The sequence below is a fragment of the Zeugodacus cucurbitae genome, chromosome 2 (assembly GCF_028554725.1).
Source record: "Zeugodacus cucurbitae isolate PBARC_wt_2022May chromosome 2, idZeuCucr1.2, whole genome shotgun sequence".
In the NCBI taxonomy this organism is placed as follows: Eukaryota; Metazoa; Arthropoda; class Insecta; order Diptera; family Tephritidae; genus Zeugodacus; species Zeugodacus cucurbitae.
Genome location: NC_071667.1, coordinates 27136296 through 27160653, shown reverse-complemented (window position 1 = coordinate 27160653; position 24358 = coordinate 27136296). Strand labels below are relative to the sequence as shown.

The following is a 24358-nucleotide window of genomic DNA, read 5'->3' as shown; positions in this document are numbered from 1 at the left end:
AGTACTAACAACCCTGTCACTAAATATAATTACATCCAGCTCTTCAATGATCTCTTCTGCGTCCGCATTCTCTGGTGTGCTGCCTATCTTATTCTCCAACCGATCCAAATAGCCAGACTCCGAGACCATGAATTTCTTGAACTCGCCCAACTGCGTGGATATATGCTCCAGTAAGCCGGTTTTGGCATACACCAGCGCAGTTACCTCGGTCCAACGTGCGCTCAGACGTGTAAACTTCTTCGGTAGTTGTGTGTACTTGCTGTCTACTTCCTCCCCCGTGGTCTTTAGCTCATCCATTTGCAGTAGCAGTTCGCCGCCTATTTCGTTTAACTCGCGAAAACCTACCGATTCACGCTCGCAAGCCTCCTTGAGTGTCTGAAATTTGCTCTTTATTTGAAACAGCTCATTGGAGTTATTGATCTCCGCGATTTTCGTCTTCGGCGTATTTTGTTCGAGCTCATTCAACCACACTTCGGTTTTGGCTAAACGTTCCAGTACTTCTTCCGCTTTGTCCAACACTTGCGTACGTTTCAATGCTTGCCCTTTATGTAAATCCTGCACTTTTGTAAAGAATTCGTTGAGTTCCTTGATTTGTGACAACAAGTGTTCACGATGCGCCGGCTCCGCATCTTTAATAAGTATCTCGCTAAAGTTCCGTGCGCTGATCACATCAATTTCAATCTTACGCAGTTCCATACTTAGTCGATTACTGTCACCCACTGCAGGTTGTCCGTTCTGCTCTGAGTTTTCGGTCTCTTCTGGCTTAAACTTAGTCTCCAACTTACGCAGCACTGTCAATATATCATTGTACTCTGCATTGAAGTGATTAAGATTCTCAATTGCCGTCGTTTGCTTGATTACACGCTCGTTAAGCTTTTCCGGTATTTTAGCCCAGTTCTCAGCAAACTCGGTATTAACAGCATCCGGTCGTCTCTCGCAGACATATTTGTAGTCCATCTTCAATTGTTCGAGTTCATCGACGAGCTCATTTAGCTGCTTCTGCTGCGCTTGCATTTGTGGTAGTTCGGTGACAATAACTTTGACACAAGACACTTTCGACATGAAGTCTTCCAAAAGCTGCAACCGCTGATTAACTTCATCTAATCCGCCCTTCTCTTGTATCAGCGTGATAATCGCACGCTTCATGTCGTTCCAACTCTCGTAGAAAATACTGAAATCCTGACGCCATTCTTGCAAGTCCTCGCTCAGTGTCGCTGTGATCTCTTTCGCATCGGCGATTTCGCTGGATAACGATTCCATGTGACTTAAGCGCTGTTCTAAATCGGCTTTGCTCGCCGATTGCGAGTGCTGCTTGTACCAATCACGCGAATCGGCCAACACCAACTTGAAGCCAGTCAAGCTGTTGTAGAACTTTTCCTTGGCTATGATTTGCGCCGTCTCCGACTTCTGTTCGATAATATGCTTTTTGAGCGCCTCAAAGCGTTCATCAATCTGTTTTATCTGCGTGGCTTCCATGATTAAATTACGTTTGACATCCTCCTCTTCACACACTTCATACAGCTGCTTGAGTTCATTGCTCAGCGCCGCGCGTTTGCCGACCTCTTTCTCCAATGCAATTAACATTTCACTTTGATTACGTAAACTTTGTCGATGGACACTCTGCAGACGATCCTCACAATCCTCAAGGAAGTTGAATGCCTCCATAATGCGACCGGTGAGGAGATAAAAATTGTCCGAGCTACGTAACTTACGTTTCTTATTGCCCTCAGGTGATTCCACCACCTGATAGGTAGTCTCTTGTGACGGCTGCACCACATTTGTATCTTCTGCTCCCTCATTCCCATCTTCATTCTCTTCACCAAACTTAATAAGCATTTGGAAATCCACCCAACCATCCGGTCGCACAACACGACTGTCATCATATGACGCACGGTCTCGTCCGAACTTGAAGCCTTTCGCTTCGATACGTTCGGTCTGCACTTCAACGATCTGTTTGAGTGCATCCAGCCGGTCCTCGAAGCTCTCTAATTGCATTAGCACACGTTCACCCTGATCGTCACCCTCTTGCAGCGATGCCGCGACCATCTGCCTTAAATCGATAAGATAGCGCTCAAGTTCTAATAGATCTTTGGCGCAGTAATTGAGGTCGTTCATACGTTTCGTTATGCCACCCAGGTCGGTTACATCTTTGCTTTCCATTGTCTTCAAGTCTTGCTCGCGGGCATCCAGCCAACGGTAAATGCATTTGTATTGTTGCAACTTCTCAATGCGCAAATCGCTCCACTTGGACACGTGTGACCAGCGTTCACCCAAAGCCGACAACTTATCTTCCAAATCATTGAAGTTGCCCGACTCGTCATTTACGATAACCACCATATTACTAAGGCTGTCGACCAGCGTTTGCTGATTGCACAGATCATCTTTCAACTGACGCCCATCGGCAATTTGTTCTTGCACTGCCGGTAAACTCGGTCCAATATTCGTCATGTGCGAGATGCGATCTTCAATGTTAGTGAGGAAGAGACGCAGCTTTTCGATCTGTTGCGATTGAAATTCTGCAAGCCGTGCTAGTATCTTCGCTTGCACATCGAGCGCTTGCAAACGTAAAGTCTCCCAGCGTTCGTTGAGCAACACCATCTGCTGACGTATTTCATTCTGATCTTCGGTCGTCAGACCGGATGTTTTTTGTGATTCATTGATCAAATTCGAACCCTCTTCGAGCGCTTCACCCACATACTGTTGATGTTCGGTGAGCTTCAGCATGAAATGTTCGTTTTCGTGAAACTGACTTTTAGCGCTTTGAAAGTCAATCGGTTCGGGCAGCTCACGTGAGAGTATCTGCTCATCCTCCAACAGTAGTGTAAGCACCGCTTCCAGTGCTGCCTGATAGCTCGTTATCTCGATGGATGCATTTGTCGCAGTGCTGATGGGACGAGATTTATCATGTGCCGTGCGTAAATAATCCAACGGCTTGCTGTCATCCATGCCGATATCCATAATGCTGCGCATCGTATCGCTGCTGTACTTGGTCGACTTCACTGGATCCGAACTGCTGACCGGCGTACTGCTTAAGTCAGAGAACACCTCCTCTGCGCTATCCAACGGCACCTCGTCCAGATCGGTGATGTTAGTGTTGGTGTTGCTGTGTGCGCGTGTTGGTGGTAGCGCCTCCTGCGCCTTCTCGTCGAACAACACCGCCTCGCCGGCACTATCACTGCGTTCACGATTGCGTCGCGACTCCATGGCATGATACAGACACATCACGTACATTTGTATCGACTTATTGTCCGGTTTGTGAGTGTGCACATCCTCCGGATCGAGCAGTTTCTCGATCTTAAAGTATTTGTGCGCCAAATCGAATGCGGTGCGGAGACGCGCCAGCGGGTGCTTTGTGAGCGCTGCGCTCAAATCGATATCCTCGAGATGCGCATTGAGCACAATGAGAAAGGCACGTCCGTCAGCCCAACTACTGGAGAAGTCATGCAACTGCAGTCCATAGGGTTCGGTGAATTGACGCGCCCAAGCCAGCAGTGATTTCTCCACGCCATTACTCGACTGACTCTTCACCAGGTTTTGGCCGTTAAATTCGAGCGCTATCAGCCAAATCAAGCCGAGCGTCAATTTCGGATTGCCAGCGACTATATCGTCGCTGGATATATTCACCAACTTGACGCCATGCTCCTGTATCACTTGGATTACTTTGTTTATGTTATTGATGTGATGTACGCGCATGCGACCGCGTTCCGGTTTCTAAGAGAGAAGAGCGAGGGGGAATAGCAGAAAGGACATGCATTAAAATTTCATTTCATTTGAGGAAGTGAAGCGAAAGTTTTGTCAGTGGATTCGCATAATGGAATGAAAGGAAAATAAAATGAAAGTAAATATACAAAATTAATCAACAACAACAACTCTGTAAATATATCCATGTTCTCACATGTGTACTCATCTATGTACTCAAAATTGCATAGCTTGCAACTCGACGCTTCTCTAAGTTTTACAAGCATCAAATTGCGCTCCGCTCTCTTCGTTCGTACTACACACCTTTTCCACCTGTCACTCATTATTTATCTGTAATTTGCACAAATGCAAGTCCTTGACTTTGCAATTCATTATATTTGCCCCACCTCTCTCTTCGCTACCCTTTCACGCTCTCATTCGATTTACATTTTCCATTTCCTAATACTCGACTGGATAATTGATATGCATGGCACACATGCGTACACACTTTCATATCTACGTGTGTTTGAGGTTATGGAAGCAATCGGAGACGTCAGTTCTCTTCTTCCTTTCCTCCACCTACGTTCTCTTAATTCTTAATATCCTCTTCTACTGAGTAAGTTGCTGGATGTATGCGAAATTAAATTTGCTTTCGCATTTTCTAGAAAACTTGGAAAATTGTTCTTCATACTTACGACGCGTCGTGGGATTCAAATGGAGATAATTTCATTTGACATGTGTTTAAAGATAATTCCTATGGGTCAGAGCCATAATGTAGTCAATTAACAAATTGTCATACAATTAGGCCAAAATTATTAATTGACTAAACTAGCAGCAAATCCTACGACTACAAAAGTGTCAGTCATTCAATGTAGTCAATTAAAAAATTGTCATATCATTATGGAAAATGTATTAATTGAATAAGGATAGATGCCTGCAAATCCTATGGGTCTAGAAATTATAAAATAGAGTCAGTCCCATAATGTAGTCAATTAAGAAATTGTCATACAATTAGGGACAAATATCTAATTGACTAAATTAGCAGAACGCAAAGCCTACGACTACGACAGGGTCAGTCACATAATGTAGTTAATGAATTTTTATTACAAATTGTCAAAACATTATGGAAAAATAATTAATTGGCTAAAATAGGTGGATAGACTTCCACGAATATTATAAAATAGGGTTAGTTCCATAATGTAGTCAATTAAGAAATTGTCATACTATTAGGAGCAAATTTCTAATTGACTAAATTATGAGGTTATCTGCAAAGCCTAAGAGTCAATGCAGAAGAAAGCTTATTTAATGATCAATACTTCCTATAAAAGGTGTTCAATTTAAATATATTAAAGTATATACCGTATTATCTAAATTAAAGACTCATGTTAGTTTCAATTCCATTAAAAGGTTCTTAATCAGATTAAGAAGAATTTTATTTAGTTGGACAGCTGCATCTACTTGGTGTTATTTTTATCTATTTTGCTTCACTTTCCTTCCACTTTCACTTACACTTCTACCATAAATAAGTATGTTAAGATTGATATCAAATTCATTTCACCTACCAACTGTGATTGAGTAAGCACACTAAGGAGCGCCAACAAACGATGGCCATCGCGCAGATCCTCAAACAGGTCGTTCACTGGTGTACACTGGGTCTTTAGCAAATGTGAGTTAATCCATTTTGTAAAGGTCTTCTTTTGTATGTCCTGGCGTTCGTCTGCAAAAAAGAAGGTAAAAAGTGAATAATATGATTAAATGAAAGTGTGAAAAGCATTAAATTTAAAAATGTTAATGCATTTTCAAAAAGTATAAAGAAACAATATTAAACATCTCAAATTTTGATATACAAGTTCACATAGAAATATCAAACTCACTTACTGAAGTCTGTAATACCAAATCTTACTAAACCCCAGTTTTTTTAGAATAAATTTGATAGCTTTAATATGGAATATTAAGACAATTGGAGATTCATACTTTGAGAGCATTACTACCAAGAGAATCCCAAGTTGACCACAAATTTCACCTAAAATGCAGAATTTAGCACAAAATTACTTAAGGTTAGTTGGTGGATAGACTAAAAGGCTTCCACTTTTAAATAAGGGGGGAAATGAGTAATATATTGTTATTAAAACTTTAAATTTTGAAATGTTTCCCGCTTTCTCCCTACTACTTCAACCCCGTTTGGTTAAGTTATAAATATATCATGAAACACATATGTTTCCTTAGATTCAGATGAACTAAACTTTACGTCCTCATACCTAGCTGAATACACACACATGTTCCAAAAATATCAATCCATAACAACTACAGAGGCGGAGTATTGGTGAACGACAAAATAGTAAAATGCACCTACATATTCCGGAGAAATCCATAATTAACACACCTGTCAACTTTTCCGTTATGTCACATTTCATTATGATTTCCACTGTAGTAGGAGTGTAACGGTCACAAATTAAATTAGCGGTAAGGCAGAGCGCACCATAAATAACAGTATTTGTGCATGAATATCAAATGTTATGGCATCCATGATATTTACCAGAACAATGCTAACGATAGCCTTGTTATGCAATGCGAAGCAGTTAGAGAATCAACCCTAGTGGTATCATCTGCGCAAGGCACGCAAATCTGCTGCTCGAGTGACTTTGTCACATTAGTCGTTGCGATAATGATACTCAGTGTTGTTACTGCTCATTTGATGGCTAATGAGACTGTGGGATATAGACATATATAGCCATATGTACATCGTGGTTCAAAATAGCTTCGAGTTAGAGAGTTTGTTTGTTTAAAAGAGTATTAATAAGCCCGTACATTTTTAGATATTTACTACGGAGACCGCTGATGGGTTTATGCAAAGTGTGATGTATAGCTCTTTGGATAGGAACGCAATAAGGATATGAGATAAACAGCTCTTCAGCCCTGTATGGAACTTCTACAGTATTTGTTTTGTTGCTAAGGTCATTGTGGAATCTCTACTCAATTGAGAGCAGTTTTCTCTTTATACGTATCTCAATTTATAGCGAAGCAGGACTAAAATGTATAGCGGATTACGATATAGAACGATACCTTTACCTTAAAAGGCTGGAAACATATTCTTGAAACGCGTTAGCGTTCATACATATCTATCATAAATCGAGTAACATAATTTCGGAACTCCTTATTATTTTTTAGACTTTTAAGGCTGAAGTTGTATGCTTTGAGTTTTAGGCTCAGATATAAAATGTTTGTCAATAAGTATCTTTCGTTTTAATCGATTTCAATATTCTGTTCTCAAGATGTTTGGATTGCCTGTTTGACCTTTTAAATGTGTTTCATAAGTCTTTTGCGTATTCTTAGTTCTCTTCATGGGACATTTTAGGTAGGCAACGTTAACCGATAACTAAACTACGACCACAACACGTGCGGGATGGGATAGATATAGGGATGCAAACGAAGTATCGATGTTTTTGAAACATCGATGTTTTCGTCAAAAAGTGCGCTTGGACAATACATTAATAGCTCTTTATTCGCGGGGTATATGTTCCATAAATATGCCGCGAATACAGAAACCGTGAATACGGGATGGTAATTTATATGGGGTTATAGGGGATATGTTCCTAGGTGACAAAAAAAAAACAATAGGTAAATAAATAAATGATTTAATTGAAGTTTTTGAACATTTTAATTAATTATCTTAAGGCTTAGGCAATGGTTTGAAGATTTTTTAATTTTTTCTTGCTTAATCTTGCTTAATAATATTGCGAAAATAGTGGAATATTTAACATTTTCTTGTAATAAGATCTATTTTACTTTTTTATTAGTCCATTTGACAAGAATATTGGGTTGGATACCTATTGGAATAATTTTATTATTATGTATGTACTTATTAGATCCGCGAATAAAAAAATTTTTAGTCGCGAATATAGAAATTGGGTCTCATTTTTTTAATCCGCGAATAGTGAAAACGCGAATAAAGGAAGCGCGAATATGGAGCTTTTACTGTACTGCGGTTACTTCTATGATTTATTTATACAATTTAATTAGGGCGTAGGCTACTGCGTTAGATCAGAGATTCAAATTACTGCATTTTAAAGATGCTATGGCTAAAAGAAATCGTTTTTTTTTTGTTTCATAAAAAATTCAAAGAAACGCGCTGAAACAACAGAATCTTCGGATGACTGTGAAACAGAATACTCGTTTGATATTTGGAACCAGAATAAACATTTGGTCCACCAAAAGGTGAAATGTAAGCTGCCAAATTTATCTACAATTACAGGGACGGAAGGTTGAAGAGAAAGTGTATCTCGGCTGTTACCCCTACCAATCAGGCAATACAGTTTGGGTTGACATGAATACTGTGTTTACGGAGTTGTATATATAGGCTTATTAATATTTACACATTGTGACCACTTCAGTGCCGAGTAAACGACCGTTTTCTAAACCCAGGGCAACTATCACGCAGAAGTAAAATCGAAAAGAAATGACAGTAAAAAAAATTTCCATGTCGTTGTTTTGAAATTCTGTTATTTATTGAGAAAAAACTTTAACAGATATAAAATGCTAAGTGAAATAAAATGTATCATCTTAAGACGTACTACGTTTCATTTATTTATACTTCTGCTTCTGTATCCCTTAGCTTTTCACACTTTAAAAAAAGTTAAAAAACTCAACGATGTTTCGATGTATCGATTTTTTAATGGCCGATGTTTTTGATTTCGATGGGTTTTGAAGAAACATCGATACATCGAACCATCGATGTTTCATTTCACGATGTTTGCATCCCATGATAGATACCGAAATGCGTGAGTATGAAGACCTTTACAAGCTGGCCGACAGAGGTAATGCTTGAAAATTTTATGAAAAAATGAAGCGACTTAACGAAGGTTTACATCGGAGCATCCTCATGTAGAGACCAAGGTGGTAATCTGGTAGCCGATGTCCAGAGCATACTGGAATTAAGGAGGGAACACTTCTCCGACCTGCTGAATGGCAGTGAAAGTACAACACCAGAAGATGAAAACGGCGGGGGCGATAGATTACCGGCCAATACGGCGGCGAAGAGCTGATAAGGTGCATGCACCAGCTTCTTTGCAGAATATGGTCGGAAGAAAGCATGCCTGACGATTAGAATCTTAGTGTGCTTTGCCCAATCCATAAAAAATGAGATGCCACAATATGTGCCAATTACCGTGGGATAAGCCTCCTAAATATCGCCTATAAGGTTCTATCGCGCGTACTGTGTGAAAGACTAAAGCCCATCGTCAACAAACTGATTGGACATTATCAGTGTGGCTTTAGACCTGGAAAATTCACAACTGATCAGATATTCACCATGAGCCAAATCTTGGAGTAGACCCGTGAAAAGATGATCGACACACACCACCTTTTTGTGGATTTTACAGCTGTTTTTGACAGCACGAAAAGGATCTGCCTTTATGCCGCGATGTCTGCATTTGCTGTGGCTGTGTAAATTGACGTTAAGCAACACCAAAAGCTCCGTCATTATTGGAAGGGACCTCTCCGAGCCGTTCGATACCAAACGAGGTTTCAGACAAGGTGACTCACTATCGTGTGTCTTCTTTAACTTGATGCTGGAAAAAATAATACGACCTTCAGAGCTAAATAGAGAAGGTAGAATTTTATTCAAGAGTGTACAGCTGTTGGCGTACGCCGATGATATTGATAGCATCGGAAGCAACAAGTTAGTTATGTTTTTTCCCGCCTGGATAAGGAAGCAAAGTGAATGGGTCTAGAGGTGAATGAGGACAATAAGAAATATCTCCTGTCATCAAACAAACAGTCAGCGGACTCTCGTCCCAGTTCCCACGTCACTGTAGACAGTCAGAAACGCGTATTAACACCAATAAAAATTTCAGCCTTGAAATCAAAAGCAGAATCACTATTGCCAACATGTGCTACTTTGGACTGAGTAGGCGGCTACGCTGGCTAGGTTATGTTGTCCGAATGGACGTAAACACTCCAGCTCTGAAAGCAGTAGCTGCCGGAGGAAGCCGAGGGGGGCCACTCCGTTGGAGGTACATGTGGAGAGCGACCTGATTACACTTGGGATCTCCAACTGGCGCCGAAAATACATACAAACTAGCTTATTTTAAATTCTGAAGTCGCCTTAATTGGTCATATTGGTTATTTTAGTATTCCCCAAAATTAGTAACATGTGGAGAGAACCCATTACACTTTTATAGAAACATTCAAATATTGCAGCAAAACTAATTAAGCTTTTTTGTTGCATTGTCAATTATTTTTCGAGCATCTCGCATAATATATCAATGATTTTGGTTCCATTTCACTTGTTCGACCCAAACCAAAAGAGGGCGGGGACAATAAAAGTAAGCGTAGACTTCTAGGGATACAGTATAGATCCCATCAAATTCTAAAGAAGAACAAAATATTTCTATCCGACTATTGCCTTAACAAGTATAGTAGTTTCATGTCACATAGACGGCGATAAACTCGACGACGAATTGTCCACAAGCTTATGCACTAACGTCGCGACCAACGGTAATGCTTTATATTGCTGAAACGGATCGTCAAAAGTATGGAAGTCGGAGTATGGATTTGGAAACATTATCTTGTTTAAGGTCTGCACAGACTACGTATTATATATTATATATATACATACATATATTAATTTTAAGGTATTGATGGTCTTTTTTTAGAAATCCGCAAAAATAAAGTTACTATCTACCAGAGTCTTAGGTTCAGTTAAGCTAAGTTCAGGTGTATTCTCAGAATATCAGTATTTCATTTATTGCTTTCATTTGTTTTACTGTAGTAAACCACGGTCATGATTTTAAGAGTTCTACACAAAAGTGGTACATATCTACATGTAGGTGTCGAAGTATATCCCAACTAACTGAATGCTTTCACTGCGCACTTTGTGGCTATCTAAGTACAACAACCACAATGTAGTTGTACCAGTGGCATAATAAGGAGGTGGCACTCGCATTGTTCATTGTAAAACACTTGTTGCAAGAGCATTCAAGCTCATCATGGCGTGCAACAACTGACAGCAATCAATTTGTTGCAGATATGAACTACAAATGTCTGTCCGTCTATCTGCCACTTCGCCAGCTTACTTGTCTAACTGGCTTAAAGTACAAATGATGGCGTGTGTGTGTACGAGTGTGATATCGAGGGCTTTGAGGTTCACCAAAACCGACAAGAAGTGCATGACAGACAGCTTGGGTCGTCGGTGGCTTGGCTAACTGACTAAATGTCTGATTGACTGACTGACTGTATGATTAATCAGTGAGCGAACATAGCAATTGACAATTTCACTCGCTTTGCATGCACACATACACACACACAAATATGTATATATACATACCCAAGTAACCACTCAACACTATTGCAACATCTCAGCAGTTTGTTGGAGCGCCCGCTGTAAGATGCAGGTTGCACGTGCCACCGACCTAAGCTAGTCACGCAAAGTTTTGTGTACTGTGTCATGCAACAACTACAACCACAAATTGCGAAATACTCGTACACCCAGCGTTATGACACTTAAGTGCACATCGAATGTCACCGAGTGCAACCTTAGAGGTGACACCACTCCATCATACAACGCCGCTAGCCCCAGCAGGCGGAGTGGCGGAGACTTGCGGCGCTGGCTTGAAGAGGATAGTGGTCGTGTTTGTGTTGTTATGTGCGTTATGCTTGCGTGTTGCACTTTGTCGGACATCCGCAGTGGGAATACGTGTACGGAGCGGTTGTCTGCCATAAGCGGCAACAAATTTATGCCACAACCATGACGTGAAATGTGGACGAAGTCTGAGTGACAATGCACCTGGCATGAAGGAACGCGTGGGTGCGCTCAGCTTTTGTTATGAGCCTTACCCACATTACAGTGCACAATAACTGGGAATATATGTATGGCTGTGTTCTTGCATGGTAGAATGCAGTGAAAACTTGTAAGGAGGCTTCAGTTTGGGTGGATGCGAGCTTGGAATTTACACAGATCAACACTGGCACAAAAATACTCAGAAGTGGTAAAACAACGACTTAAAGAGTCTTTATAAGGTAACATGGCTTTTGAAGACGTGGATCCAACGGTTTCTAAATATTAGCAATGAAGATTGATTAATTGATTTTTTAAGCTATGACCATAATACTAGACCAAGTATGTATTACCCCGATTCTTAATGTCATAACCAAAAGTTCATAAAATATCTCCCGTGGAACTAGCAGAAGTCCGAAGTATGTCCCTCTAGCTACGAGTCGCCTTCTCACCTCCCCTCTCTCTCTTAATCGCCAGCAGATAATGTTCAGCTTCTACTTCTAATCTTTTCACAAATGTGATGCAAATTGGACTAGCGGATCGACAAATCGAAGATTCAACTTGTTTGTAGGCTTTCTTGAAACTCCATTTCCGATTCGCGTTTCTGTGATGAATTTCAAATCCAAGGCATTGTCATAAGAAGGGACAAAATTTGATCTACTTTGTAGACCCCGATAATGAAACAATAAAAAAATACCCTCACTTAATGCTACACCTGGGTATAAAATTGAACATTCAATAGCAATATGTCTACGCTTAATATGACTTCCATTGTTCAAATACTGCTATAAATTACTCAATGCTGACAACAGAAAGCCAAATTGACCGTTCAAAGATGCCTAAGGCTGCTGGGCAAAGGGGAGAGACACCATTCGGGAAGAGCGCTCGATGAAATCAACTTACAACGACACAATTTACACACAATTGAAAATCCTGAGTAATTTTCGAGCCCGCCTGATGTCTGATGTGAAGTCCATCACGTACCAACACCTACATACACACATAGTTGAGATGAGAGTGCATGCTCCTACGCCAAGAGCTATCGAATTTTAATTAGCTAATTAAGTTATTTAATAATTCAATTTTCCGGTCTTACGCGCATCAAAGTACCACTGGAGACACATATTCCTGCATACCAAAAACAACAACTCCATTCATGTCGTATTCTTCTCGTCGCTGAATATATTAACCGTAGGTGACGTGTGCAGTCCATTAGCGGGTCCACCTACGTACGCTGCATCTTCACACGAATCAATTCTCTGCTTGAATGTGTAATTACAAATGTGTGGATGAGTGTGTGTGTGTGTGTGTCAACGTAGAGTATAAGAGTAGATGGCATGCGTTGAGTGCTTACGTCTATCCGGCTAATTGAGTGTTAATTGATGTATCGGAGCTTTTATGAAGACGTTTGAAGTTTATAATTTTTGATTCAATTAAGATATGTAAAATCAGCTGAAACAAGGTGTTTCCACGGAGTCGGTCGGTTTGACATTGTGTTACAATTACTACCGTAATATAATAGCCGCAGGAGACAGGAGGAGAAGGGATAGAAGCAAGAAGAAGCTTAAAAGTTTCTCCGTTAATTCCACAAAGAAAGCAATAAAATATGGTACAATCAATTTAGATTTGAGAATACAAAGCCTTTAGCTTTAGACCTCCTTATACTAAAATTGCGACTCTAGAACTCGCTGTAGGCAGGCTTAGGACTTAATTTACAATAACTTATTTATTAACAATTAATAAATTATGACCGTAGAACTCATACGTTTAAGAAGAAATGTTCTCAGGTTCAAAACTAAATGAGTTTCAATAAGAAATATTCACTATTCATTCATTCAAGTAGCTATATATTTATACTCTTTCGATCTACCTCTACGATCCGTTCGATACCAAACGAGGCTTCAGACATAGTGACTCACTATCTTGTGGTCTTCTCCAATCTATTGCTGGAGAAAATAGTACGAGCTGCCGATCTAAATAGAGAAGGTACAATCTTCTACAAGAGTGTACAGCTGCTGGCGTTCGCCAATGATATTGATATCATTAACCATGCTGTTAGTTCAACTTTTTCTAGACTAGAAGCTAATCGAATGGGTCCAGTTGGGAATGAGGACAAGATGAAATATCTCCTGTCGTCAAACAAACAGTCAGCCCATTCGCGTCTTGGCTCCCACGTCACTGTTGACCGTCATAACTTTGAAGTTGTAGATAGTTTCGTCTACTTGGGAACCAGCATTAACAGCAATAACAATGTCAGCCTGGAAATCCAACGCAGAATCACTCTTGCCAACAGGTGCTACTGTGGACTGAGTAGGCAATTGAAAAGTAAAGTCCTCTCTCGACGAACCAAAATCAAACTCTATAAGTCGCTCATTATTCCCGTCCTAATTTATGGTGCAGAATCGTGGACGATATCGATGTCTGATGAGACGGCACTAGAGAAAGTTTTTATGGAACATTTATGGGCTTTTGAACATTGGCAACGGCGAATACCACAGACGTTGGAAAGATGAGCTGTATAAGTTATTCGACGACATTGACATATTTCAGCGAATAAAAAGAAAAGGCGGCTATGCTGGCTAGGTCATGTTGTTCAAATAGCCAAAAGTACTCCAGCTCTGAAAGTGTTCGATACAGTACCCGCTGGACGAAGTCGAGGTAGAGGAAGACCTCCACTCGGTTGGAAATTTGGAGAGAAGGATTTTGCTGCACATTGTATCACCAATTGGCGGCAAACAGCGCGAAGAGAGAATGGCGCGCTGTTCTAATCGCGTATGCGGTGTCTACGCCAGATAAAAAGAAGAAGCTAATACTTTAGTTCAGACTGAAAGTCTAAGGACTTTCAATTAATGAAAAAAATATATCTAAACTACTATTACATTAGGATGGAGTCATATGTAGAAGTTCACGTAAGTGAGGAAAGTTTCTGACTGCCATTCACTTGGGAGTGGCCAGGAACGGGAGGATGGAGTCATATGTAGAAGTTCACGTAAGTGAGGAAAGTTTCTGACTGCCATTCACTTGGGAGTGGCCAGGAACGATTCTTTTACATGTGGCTCAAGCAGCTCACAACTTCCGGTCTTAGACCAAGTATCCTCTGGGTAGCCAACAGACATCCGTCTGGAAGCTAGCTAAAGTGAGAAGGCGAATCCCGCTTATGCGGTTGTGCGTAGGGCTTGGGACCCACCACATAAAAACGAATAACCAGTGAATAAGAAACACAGGCCTCGGATGAGAAACCCCCCTTTTGATGACGACCACGGCAAACGTATAAAGGACTATGATTTAAGGGCATGCACCTGGAATGTCCGGACCCTTAATTGGGAAGGTGCCTCTGCCCAGCTGGTTGATGTCCTCGTAAGAGTAAAGGCTGACATCACCGCAATCCAAGAAATGCGATGGACGGGACAAGGACGGAAGAAGGTGGGTCCTTGTGACATCTACTACAGCGGCCATATAAAGGAGCGCAAATTCGGTGTGGGATTCGTGGTGGGAGAGAGACTCCGTCGTCGAGTCCTGGCATTCACTCCGGTGGATGAACGTCTAGCCACAATCCGCATCAAAGCGAGGTTCTTCAACATATCGCTGATTTGCGCCCACGCCCCGACGGAAGAGAAGGACGATGTGACCAAAGATACCTTCTATGAGCGCCTAGAACGTACCTATGAGCGCTGCCCCCGCCACGATGTCAAAATCGTGCTTGGCGATTTCAACGCTAGGGTGGGTAAAGAAGGTGTCTTTGGCACAACAGTCGGAAAATTCAGCCTCCATGACGAAACATCACCAAACGGTCTGAGGCTGATCGACTTCGCCGGGGCCCGAAATATGGTCATCTGTAGCACTAGATTCCAGCATAAGAAAATCCATCAAGCTACTTGACTGTCCCCGGATCGAATCACTCGCAACCAGATCGATCATGTTGTGATAGATGGACGACATGTCTCCAGTGTTTTTGATGTGCGTACGCTTCGCGGTCCCAACATCGACTCGGACCACTATCTTGTAGCAGCTAAGATACGCACCCGCCTCTGTGTAGAAAAGCGCACACGTCAACAAACACAAGGAAGGTTCGACATCGAGAAGCTGCAATCACAACCGACAGCCGAACGATTTTCTACTCGACTTGCACTCCTGCTCTCTGAGAGCACTCATCAGCATCTCGGTATAAGGGAGCTGTGGGACGGCATATCAAACTCCTTACGTACAGCTGCAACCGAAACCATTGGCTTTCGGAAAAGCCAAAAAAACAGCTGGTATGATGAGGATTGTCGTCTCGCTGTGGAGAGAAAACAGAGTGCCTACCTCGCAATGTTGCGATCGACCGCAACACGAGCGGGATGGGAAAGATACCGAGAGCTGAAGAGGGAAGCGAGACGCATTTGCAGAAAAAGAAAGAAAGAGGCAGAAATGCGTGAGTATGAAGAGCTTGACAAGCTGGCCGACAGGGGTAATGCTCGAAAATTTTACGAAAAGATCCGGCGACTAACTGAAGGTTTCAAGACCGGAGCACACTCCTGTAGGACCCCCAGCGGTGATCTAGTGGTTGATGACCAGAGTATACTGTGTTTGTGGAGGGAACACTTCTCCAGCCTGCTGAATGGCAGTGAAAGTACAACACCAGGAGATGGCGAACCCGATTCCCCAATCGACGACGATGGAACAGATGTTCCATTGCCCGACCGTGAAGAAATTAGAATAGCAATTACCCGCTTGAAGAACAACAAGGCGGCGGGGGCCGATGGATTGCCGGCCGAGCTATTCAAATACGGCGGCGAAGAGCTGATAAGGTGCATGCATCAGCTTCTTTGCGAAATATGGTCGGAAGAAAGCATGCCCGACGATTGGAATCTCAGTGTACTCTGCCCAATCCACAAAAAGGGAGACCCCACAATCTGCGCCAACTATCGTGGGATAAGCCTCCTTAACATCGCTTATAAGGTTCTATCGAGCGTACTGTGTGAAAGACTAAAGCCCACCGTCAACAAACTGATTGGACCTTATCAGTGTGGCTTTAGACCTGGAAAATCAACAACTGACCAGATATTCACCATGCGCCAAATCTTGGAGAAGACCCGTGAAAAAAGGATCGACACACACCATCTATTTGTCGACTTTAAAGCTGCTTTCGACAGCACGAAAAGGAGCTGCCTTTATGCCGCGATGTCTGAATTTGGTATCCCCGCAAAACTAATACGGCTGTGTAAGTTGACGTTGAGCAACACCAAAAGCTCCGTCAGGATCGGGAAGGACCTCTCCGAGCCGTTCGATACCAAACGAGGTTTCAGACAAGGTGACTCGCTATCGTGCGACTTCTTTAACTTGATGCTGGAGAAAATTATAAGAGCTGCAGAGCTAAATAGAGAAGGTGCAATCTTCTACAAGAGTGTACAGCTCCTGGCGTATGCCGATGATATTGATATCATCGGAAACAACACCCGCGCCGTTAGTTCTGCTTTTTCCCGCCTGGATAAGGAAGCGAAGCGAATGGGTCTGGTGGTGAACGAGGACAAGACGAAATATCTCCTGTCATCAAACAAACAGTCAGCGCATTCGCGTCTTGGCTCCCACGTCACTGTTGACAGTCATAACTTTGAAGTTGTAGATAATTTCGTATACCTAGGAACCAACATTAACACCGATAATAATGTCAGCCTTGAAATCCAACGCAGAATCACTCTTGCCAACAGGTGCTACTATGGACTGAGTAGGCAATTGAAAAGTAAAGTCCTCTCTCGACGAACAAAAACTAAACTCTACAAGTCCCTCATTATTCCCGTCCTACTTTATGGTGCAGAAGCGTGGACGGTGTCAACATCCGATGAGACGGCACTAGGAGTTTTCGAGAGAAAGGTTTTGCGGAAGATTTACGGTCCCTTAAACATTGGCAACGGCGAATACCGCAGAAGATGGAATGATGAGCTGTATGTGTTGTTCGACGACAGAGACATAGTCCAGCGAATAAAAAGACAGCGGCTACGCTGGCTGGGTCATGTTGTTCGAATGGATGAAAGTGCCCCAGCTCTGAAAGTTTTCGATGCAGTACCCGCTGGTGGAAGCCGAGGAAGAGGGAGACCTCCACTCCGTTGGAAGGACCAGGTGGAGAAGGACCTGTCTTCACTTGGTATTACCAATTGGCGCCAAACCGCCAAAAGGAGAGATGCGTGGCGCACTGTTGTGGACTCGGCTATAACCGCGTAAGCGGTTTCTACGCCAGTTAAGAAGAAGAAGAAGAAACTATTATTTAACGCCTGGCGTTGAAACCACATTATATTCACAACATAAAAATATTAAATTCTATTTTTCAAATACTTTGCGTTGCCATTTAATGCCACCAATGAGCACATTAATTGAAAATGAAATTTCATTTAAAGCATTTTTTGCACATTTCACTGCATAACAAATGTCTGAATGTTAATTGTACACCCGGAACTGTAATTATGAGTGCCATTAGGCGTAAATAAATAATTATCAAAGCTAGCAGCAGAATGAAATAACAACAAAACCAAAAATGCCGCAACTCAACATCTGCCACACACTGTAATTGCAACAACAACAACCATAGCCAAGTCATGTCAACAGCAACTGCAAAACTGTTGAGTGTCGCATTAATTGTAAAATTTTTTTCCCAACTGCAAATAGCATTTTCTCCCTCATTCAATTGCAACAATTGCTGGCTGAATGCAACACAACAGCGCGAATGTATGTGTGTGTATGTGCAACTGCTGCAAAGGCGCGAAGAGAAAACATTCGCAGAAAGTCGGTAATGGAGCAGCAATTGCTGTAATGGTTGCTTGTGCAAAAGGCAAAAAAAAAAACAAGAACAACTAAGAAAAGTGCAACGCCAACAAAAGTGAGGCAATACAACAACAACCACAGCAACAGATCAGCTGGTGTACATATCTGCTAAGGGAGCTTTCGCTGCGCTTCTTTTGTGGCAGCAATGGATGGCAGTTGCTTACTGTGCCAGCGTTTCCATTATTGTTTACTTCAACTTTGCAGCATTGCTACTGTTGCTACGACTGGTTTTTTGTTGTGTTATAGTTGTTGCTTCTGCACTTGCCATTCGCCATTTGGCAAAGACATAAACAATTTCTCAAATTGCATTGACTTTGCGGCGCCACAAACGTTGGCTGAGTCAATGGCTGGCGATCATTTAAATTGATGATTCTTTGCTTTTGTTCTTGCTGTTGTTTTTCCGTTTAAATTAGTTTGAAAATTAGAAAAAACGGCATAACGTCAGCATAAATGGTAATGTGAGAAAATGACTTTTGTATGGAATAGTTGCAGAATGCAAATGTTCGGGTGAAAACAACTTTGTGCAATTTAACCTCACTTTAATCCCAAATGGGTTTGACAACGGCCTAAATTCTAGAAAGCGAAAGGGTCTACAGTGAGCTAACGAATTAGGTAATATTGATAGGATGTTTCAACCAGCACTGCGGTCAATATAGCTATATAAGTCCAAAAATACAATATGTTTTCGGGTTGACAGGAAATATACTCCAAAAATATCAACCACAGATGGTGCAATGACTCCAAGGAAGTTACTGACCACCGAAGAACAATATCCAGTTAGCTCAGATGGGATTTTGGACTGAGTGAAATTTCCGGTTCATATTTCTGAAATAGATTGAGCCTTAAAATGAATTAGTTGCCTCTTTTAGGTAGGCGAGACTGTCGTAGGCAATTTTCTGAATCATTGGGATTCATTTTCAAGCTATTCCATTTAGAAAACCGACGAACAACGACGTTTAAGAAATTTGATTTATTTCAAACTGAGAGGTTATATATTGCATGTTATATGGATGTGTGACTCTGCTCTGTGTTTTTTTTTTTGAGATTTTTAATGTTTGCCTTGCTTGTGATAGTAGAGGTACGCATGAACAATGTTTAAAAATTGTTCAACTTTATTACGAAAATTCACATCCTGTAAAGAATTACCTTCGTGCGCTTCGCTCAAGGGATAGTCAAAGTCGGCCCATTGTGCGTACTATTCACAGCACCATCACCCATCCAACATTTATTATTGGATCATATTCGAAGGAATCACGGTGGAATCATCGGTCCATATTTCTTCAAAAATAATGTCGGTGAGAACTGAACCGTCAATGGCGACCTTTATCGCGCCATTATACCAACTATTTGATGCCTGAAATTGAATTTTAAGATCTCGGCGACATTTGGTTTCAACATGTCGGCGCCACTTCCCACACATCGCGGTCGATTGGCCACCAAGATCGTGTGATATCGCACCGTTAGACATTTTCTTTTGGGGATATGTAAAGTCTAAAGTCTTCTTCGCTTCCGGCCTTGGGGCAAAACGTCACGTGTGTCATTCGCCAGTTATCAGTCTAAATGCTCGAACGAGTCATCGTAAATTGGACTCAACGGATGGACCATTTGAACCAATCTTTAAAAAATAAATGCCAAAGAATGTGCTTTCGAATGATAATAAATATTCCGCACTCAACTTGAATTTTCGGTATTTTTTCTTTAAAAAAGTGGGAAACCTCGAAATGGATCACCCAGAGTGCTACTCAGTAATCTAGAGGATTTTTCATCTAAAAGAGGCAATGCCTTTATCTATCTAAGTAGGTCAGAACCCGGCTAAGGGTATCATTGATTCTCTTCAGATCACAAAATATATTTCTCGCACAAAGAAGAATTTAGTAGAAAGCCAGTTTAATATAGATTTCTTAGGCATATACATATGTATAACACTTTGATATTTTAAGTGAATCTACAAGTATAATAAATATAGTTAATGGTGAACACATACATACAATAATACATTTAATATAATTATAAGCAATTAAATAACGGTAACTATTTTGATTTCATTTTGCTTTATTTCACGCATTCAATAATAATTGCAACATTTTTTTATGATTTTTATCCGCAAAAACCAAAATTAAAAAGTCATTAAAATTACGTTTTGTGGTCGTTTGGCGTTCTGTACTATACTTATTTATTTTTGATAAACTTTTTTTTTTAATCTTCTTGTTTCTTTCCATATGTCGAGTACCGGCATTTCTGTACGTGTGCGACATGCGAATCACATTGCCGGCTGAAATGAATGAAAACTTAAAATGCACGGCATCAAACGCTATAAAATAGTTGCGACTAAAATTGTGCTTGTAAGTGGGAGTTAAGTGGTTATTTGAACTAAAAGCTGCCGGGTGCGTAGAATTCTGGTTTGGACTTCTAATTGAAATCAAGTCTAATTTGTATGCAAAGAATGTTTCCAGTGTAAAATGTTTGCCATTTTTAGTTTTGCTGGAAATTCATAATTTGAAATGAAAGTAGGCGGGTATTGACACCTCCGGCGCGAAATATGCTCTAAACTTTCCGAAATTGGGCAACTATTATATATAAATATAAATATATGTATATATTATATTATTCAAGCACTTAATGTAATTACTTCAATGGAAAAAATAAAGTATTTAATTTAAAATTTATTAAGAGTGATTAATGGGTAGCACCTCCAACATACTGATGAGGTGGAGAGCTTTGGGTGGCCTAAACATTTTTATTAAGCAATTGTAATTGAATATTGTTTATAACTTATGAAATAGCGACGAATATCTTCCACGCTTTGAAATCGCTTTGGTCTGCCTGTATTAATTAAACTATTCATAAACGTTATTCAACAAAAAAGTCAACAATCGGTCGATTAACAATCATTACGCATCAGCAGTCAATGTTCAGTGACATTAGTCGGTAATTGTGAATCTTCATTTAGTTTAAAATTGTCAGTTAATTATTGATAGATTCAGACTGTAAGTCAAGAGTCTGTAATTCTTGCATTAGGAAATAGATATAAATCCTTTAAAAAAATAGTCAATAATTTAGTTGCTATATTCAATAGCGAACAGTCGGTGAATGTAAATTTAGACTACAGTAAATAATCAATTATCGTAGGCTGTAGAAAGGAGGATGGGATCATGTGTAGAAGTTCACGTAAGTGAAGAAGGTTCCTGACTGTCATTCACTTGTGTGGAGTGTCCAGGAACGATTCTTTTGCGTGTGGCTCAAGCAGCACACGACTTCCGGTCTTAGACCAAGTATCCTCTGGGTAGCCAACAGACATCCATTTCGAGGCGAGCTAAAGTTAGAAGGCCCGCTTATGCGGTTGTGAAAAGCAAAGGCGTCTTTGCACAGCTCGTTGATGTCCTCGTAAGAGTAAAGGCTTACATCACCTCGCTCCGACGGAAGAGTAGGACGATGTGTCCATGTGCCCAAAGACACTTTCTATGAACGCCTAGAACGCACCTATGAGACTGTCTCCCTTACAATGTTGCGATCGACCGCAACACGAGCGGGATGAGAAAGATACCGAGAGCTGAAGAGGGAAGCGAGACGCATTTGCAGACAAAAAACAGAAAAAGGCCGAAATGCGTGAGTATGAAGAGCTTGACAAGCTGGTCGACAGCGGTAATGTTCGAAAAAACAGATGTTCCATTACCCGACCATGAAGAAATTCGAATAGCAATTACCCGCTTGACGAACAACAAAGCGGCGGGGGACGATGGATTGCCGGTCGAGCTATTTAAATACGACGGCGAAGAGCTGATAGGGTGCATGGGATAAGCCTCCTTAACATAGCTTATAAGGTTCTATCAAGCGTACTATTTGAACGACTGAAGCCCACCGTCAACAAACTGATTGGACCTGGAAAATCAACAACTGACCAGATATTCACCATACGCCAAATCTTGGAGAAGACCAGTGAAAAGAGGAGGAAATATCTCCTGTAATCGAGCAAACAGTCACCGCGTTCGCGTCTTGGCTCCCTCGTCACTGTTGACAGTCTTGACTTTGAAGTTGTAGATAATTTCGTCTATCTTGGAACCAGCATTAACAGCAATAACAATATCAGCCTGGTAATCCAATCAGAATCACTCTTGCCAACAGGTGCTACTTTGGACTGAGTAATAGAGTCCTCTCTCGACGAACAAAAACCAAACTCAACAAGTCCCACATCATTCCCGTCCTCCTTTATGGTGCAGAAGTGTGGACGATGTCAACATCTGATGAGGCGACACAGGGAGTTTTGATCCCTTATACATTGACAACGACGAATACCGCAGACGATGGAACGGTGGAGAAGGACCTGGCTTCACTTGACATTACCAATTGGCGCCAAACTGCCAAAAGAAGAACCGAAAGACGCGCTATTGTGGACATAAGCCATGATACATAGGCCAATAATCATAAGTCAATATTGAGTAAGTCCGATAAAAAACATAATCGATAATCAATAAATAATATATAGTAGGTTTTTACTCAATAATAAAGTCAATTATTTACAGTTCGTTTTTTTATAGTCGACAGCCTTTAGTCTTTAGTCAACAGTTTATACATACGTACATCTAAATACGCAGTCACTAAATGATAATCAATAGTCCAAATTTCAATAATTAATGCTCAAATCTTAAGATTCTCCTACATTTATAACTCCCCAATGAAGCCAATCAAAATGAAGTGCTCTCATTAAGATTAAGATTCTTAGCACCCCATAAAACAAATTGCAACTTACTCGCATCTTATTATTTGCCTGATTGTGTAAAGAGTGTGAAAGAAATTCCAAAATATATATAGTAATAATAGCACAAGTATGTACAACCAATACAAATTACTACTCGCATGAATAAATCGGCTGTCGAGAAGAAAAATATAATAAAACCATCATACAAAACCAACAAACACACACTTACTCACATGAAAAGGGCAATAAATGCCAGAAGCGAGCGCATTCCAGGCCAACCCATTGAACCGAAGTAGTCAACATATTAAATTCATTGAGGCCTAAAATGTTGTTGCCGTAGAATTTTAGGTGAAGAGGTGCACGAGTCGTTGGCGATAAGGAGAGCTGGTGCCCGGCTGATAAGCGCGTAAACGCTTGAATGGTCGCGTCATGCTTATCGCAGCGCGTGCGACGACGCGAGAGAGAAGGCAGAAAAGAGTTCAACTACAACTGTGTTAGGCGTCTAAGTAAAATTATGCAGCAGACAGACGACACAACTCGCACCGGCTGCGGTTGCTGTGGGTAGTCAAGCACACCAGCGGTTGTAGTGGCTGGGTGCCGGGGTAAAGTTCCTTAACCCCATCGCTGGCCACTATGCGAAGAAGTGTTTGTTTTTTACTTTTTTATTTTTTTGCTTTTGTTTTACATTCGTTGCATAACCTCGTTATCTGAGTGTACCATCTTGTTTTTAAGTTGGTGATACTTAATGTTCGACTTGTATATAAATTAGTGGTTTATATGTAGGTCCTACTGAGAGGTAAAAATATTATTTCATAAATCTGTTGTTGTTGCGGCAGAAGTAAGAGTAAGTAATTAAGACATTAAATATAGAGCTTAAACTTAAGGAATCTCTAAATATATAACGTTAAAAAGTAACCACTGGTAATTTCATGATTTATTTGACATTCAAAAAAATTGTCGCTGTCCGTAGCTCTGGGTTTTGGTAGGTTCGGGACTTCTTTCTGTTCGGATCGACGACTTGTACATCTTTTTCCGTTTTATACCTTCTTTAAATAAAAATCATACTGATTCGCGTTGAAATTGACTGAAATTAATCTATCAAAGTTTCCTCCTCTAAACCCTAATTATAAACTATCCACTTCAGTTAACATAGCTCATTTTCATAGCGCAAGAAACTAACGATAATATATATCTACATATTAATGAAAACTATCCCAATAAAACAATAAAGATATTGGCTATTTATTCACTAATCTCAATTCATAAAGAGAGTATTTCGTGTGCACCACCTGTGCGTCATGCGTCAACTCACCGTTCACCCAAACAAAACAAATCATTCGACCGTGTAGAAAATATATCGTATCAACTAATGAAGCGTATAAATTTGAAATTAATTTGAGGGAGAAGAAGAAATG

The 24358-nt window shown here is 40.9% G+C and overlaps 1 protein-coding gene across 11 annotated transcripts in view; it reads right to left on the bottom strand.

Annotated features, from left to right (window-relative positions):
- LOC105213669 (dystrophin, isoforms A/C/F/G/H) overlaps nt 1–24358 on the bottom strand; it is a 397492-nt gene that overhangs the window by 342263 nt on the left and 30871 nt on the right. For all 11 annotated transcript variants that reach the window (XR_003752425.2, XR_003752426.2, XM_054232196.1 and 8 more), the window contains 2 exons: nt 5241–5395; nt 34–3711 (listed from right to left, as the gene is read on the bottom strand). Coding sequence is in view for 9 of the 11 variants with exons in the window: in XM_054232196.1 (XP_054088171.1) it covers nt 34–3711; nt 5241–5395 (3833 nt within the window). In the remaining 2 variants the exon portion in view is untranslated. The remainder of the gene's footprint in view (nt 1–33; nt 3712–5240; nt 5396–24358) is intronic.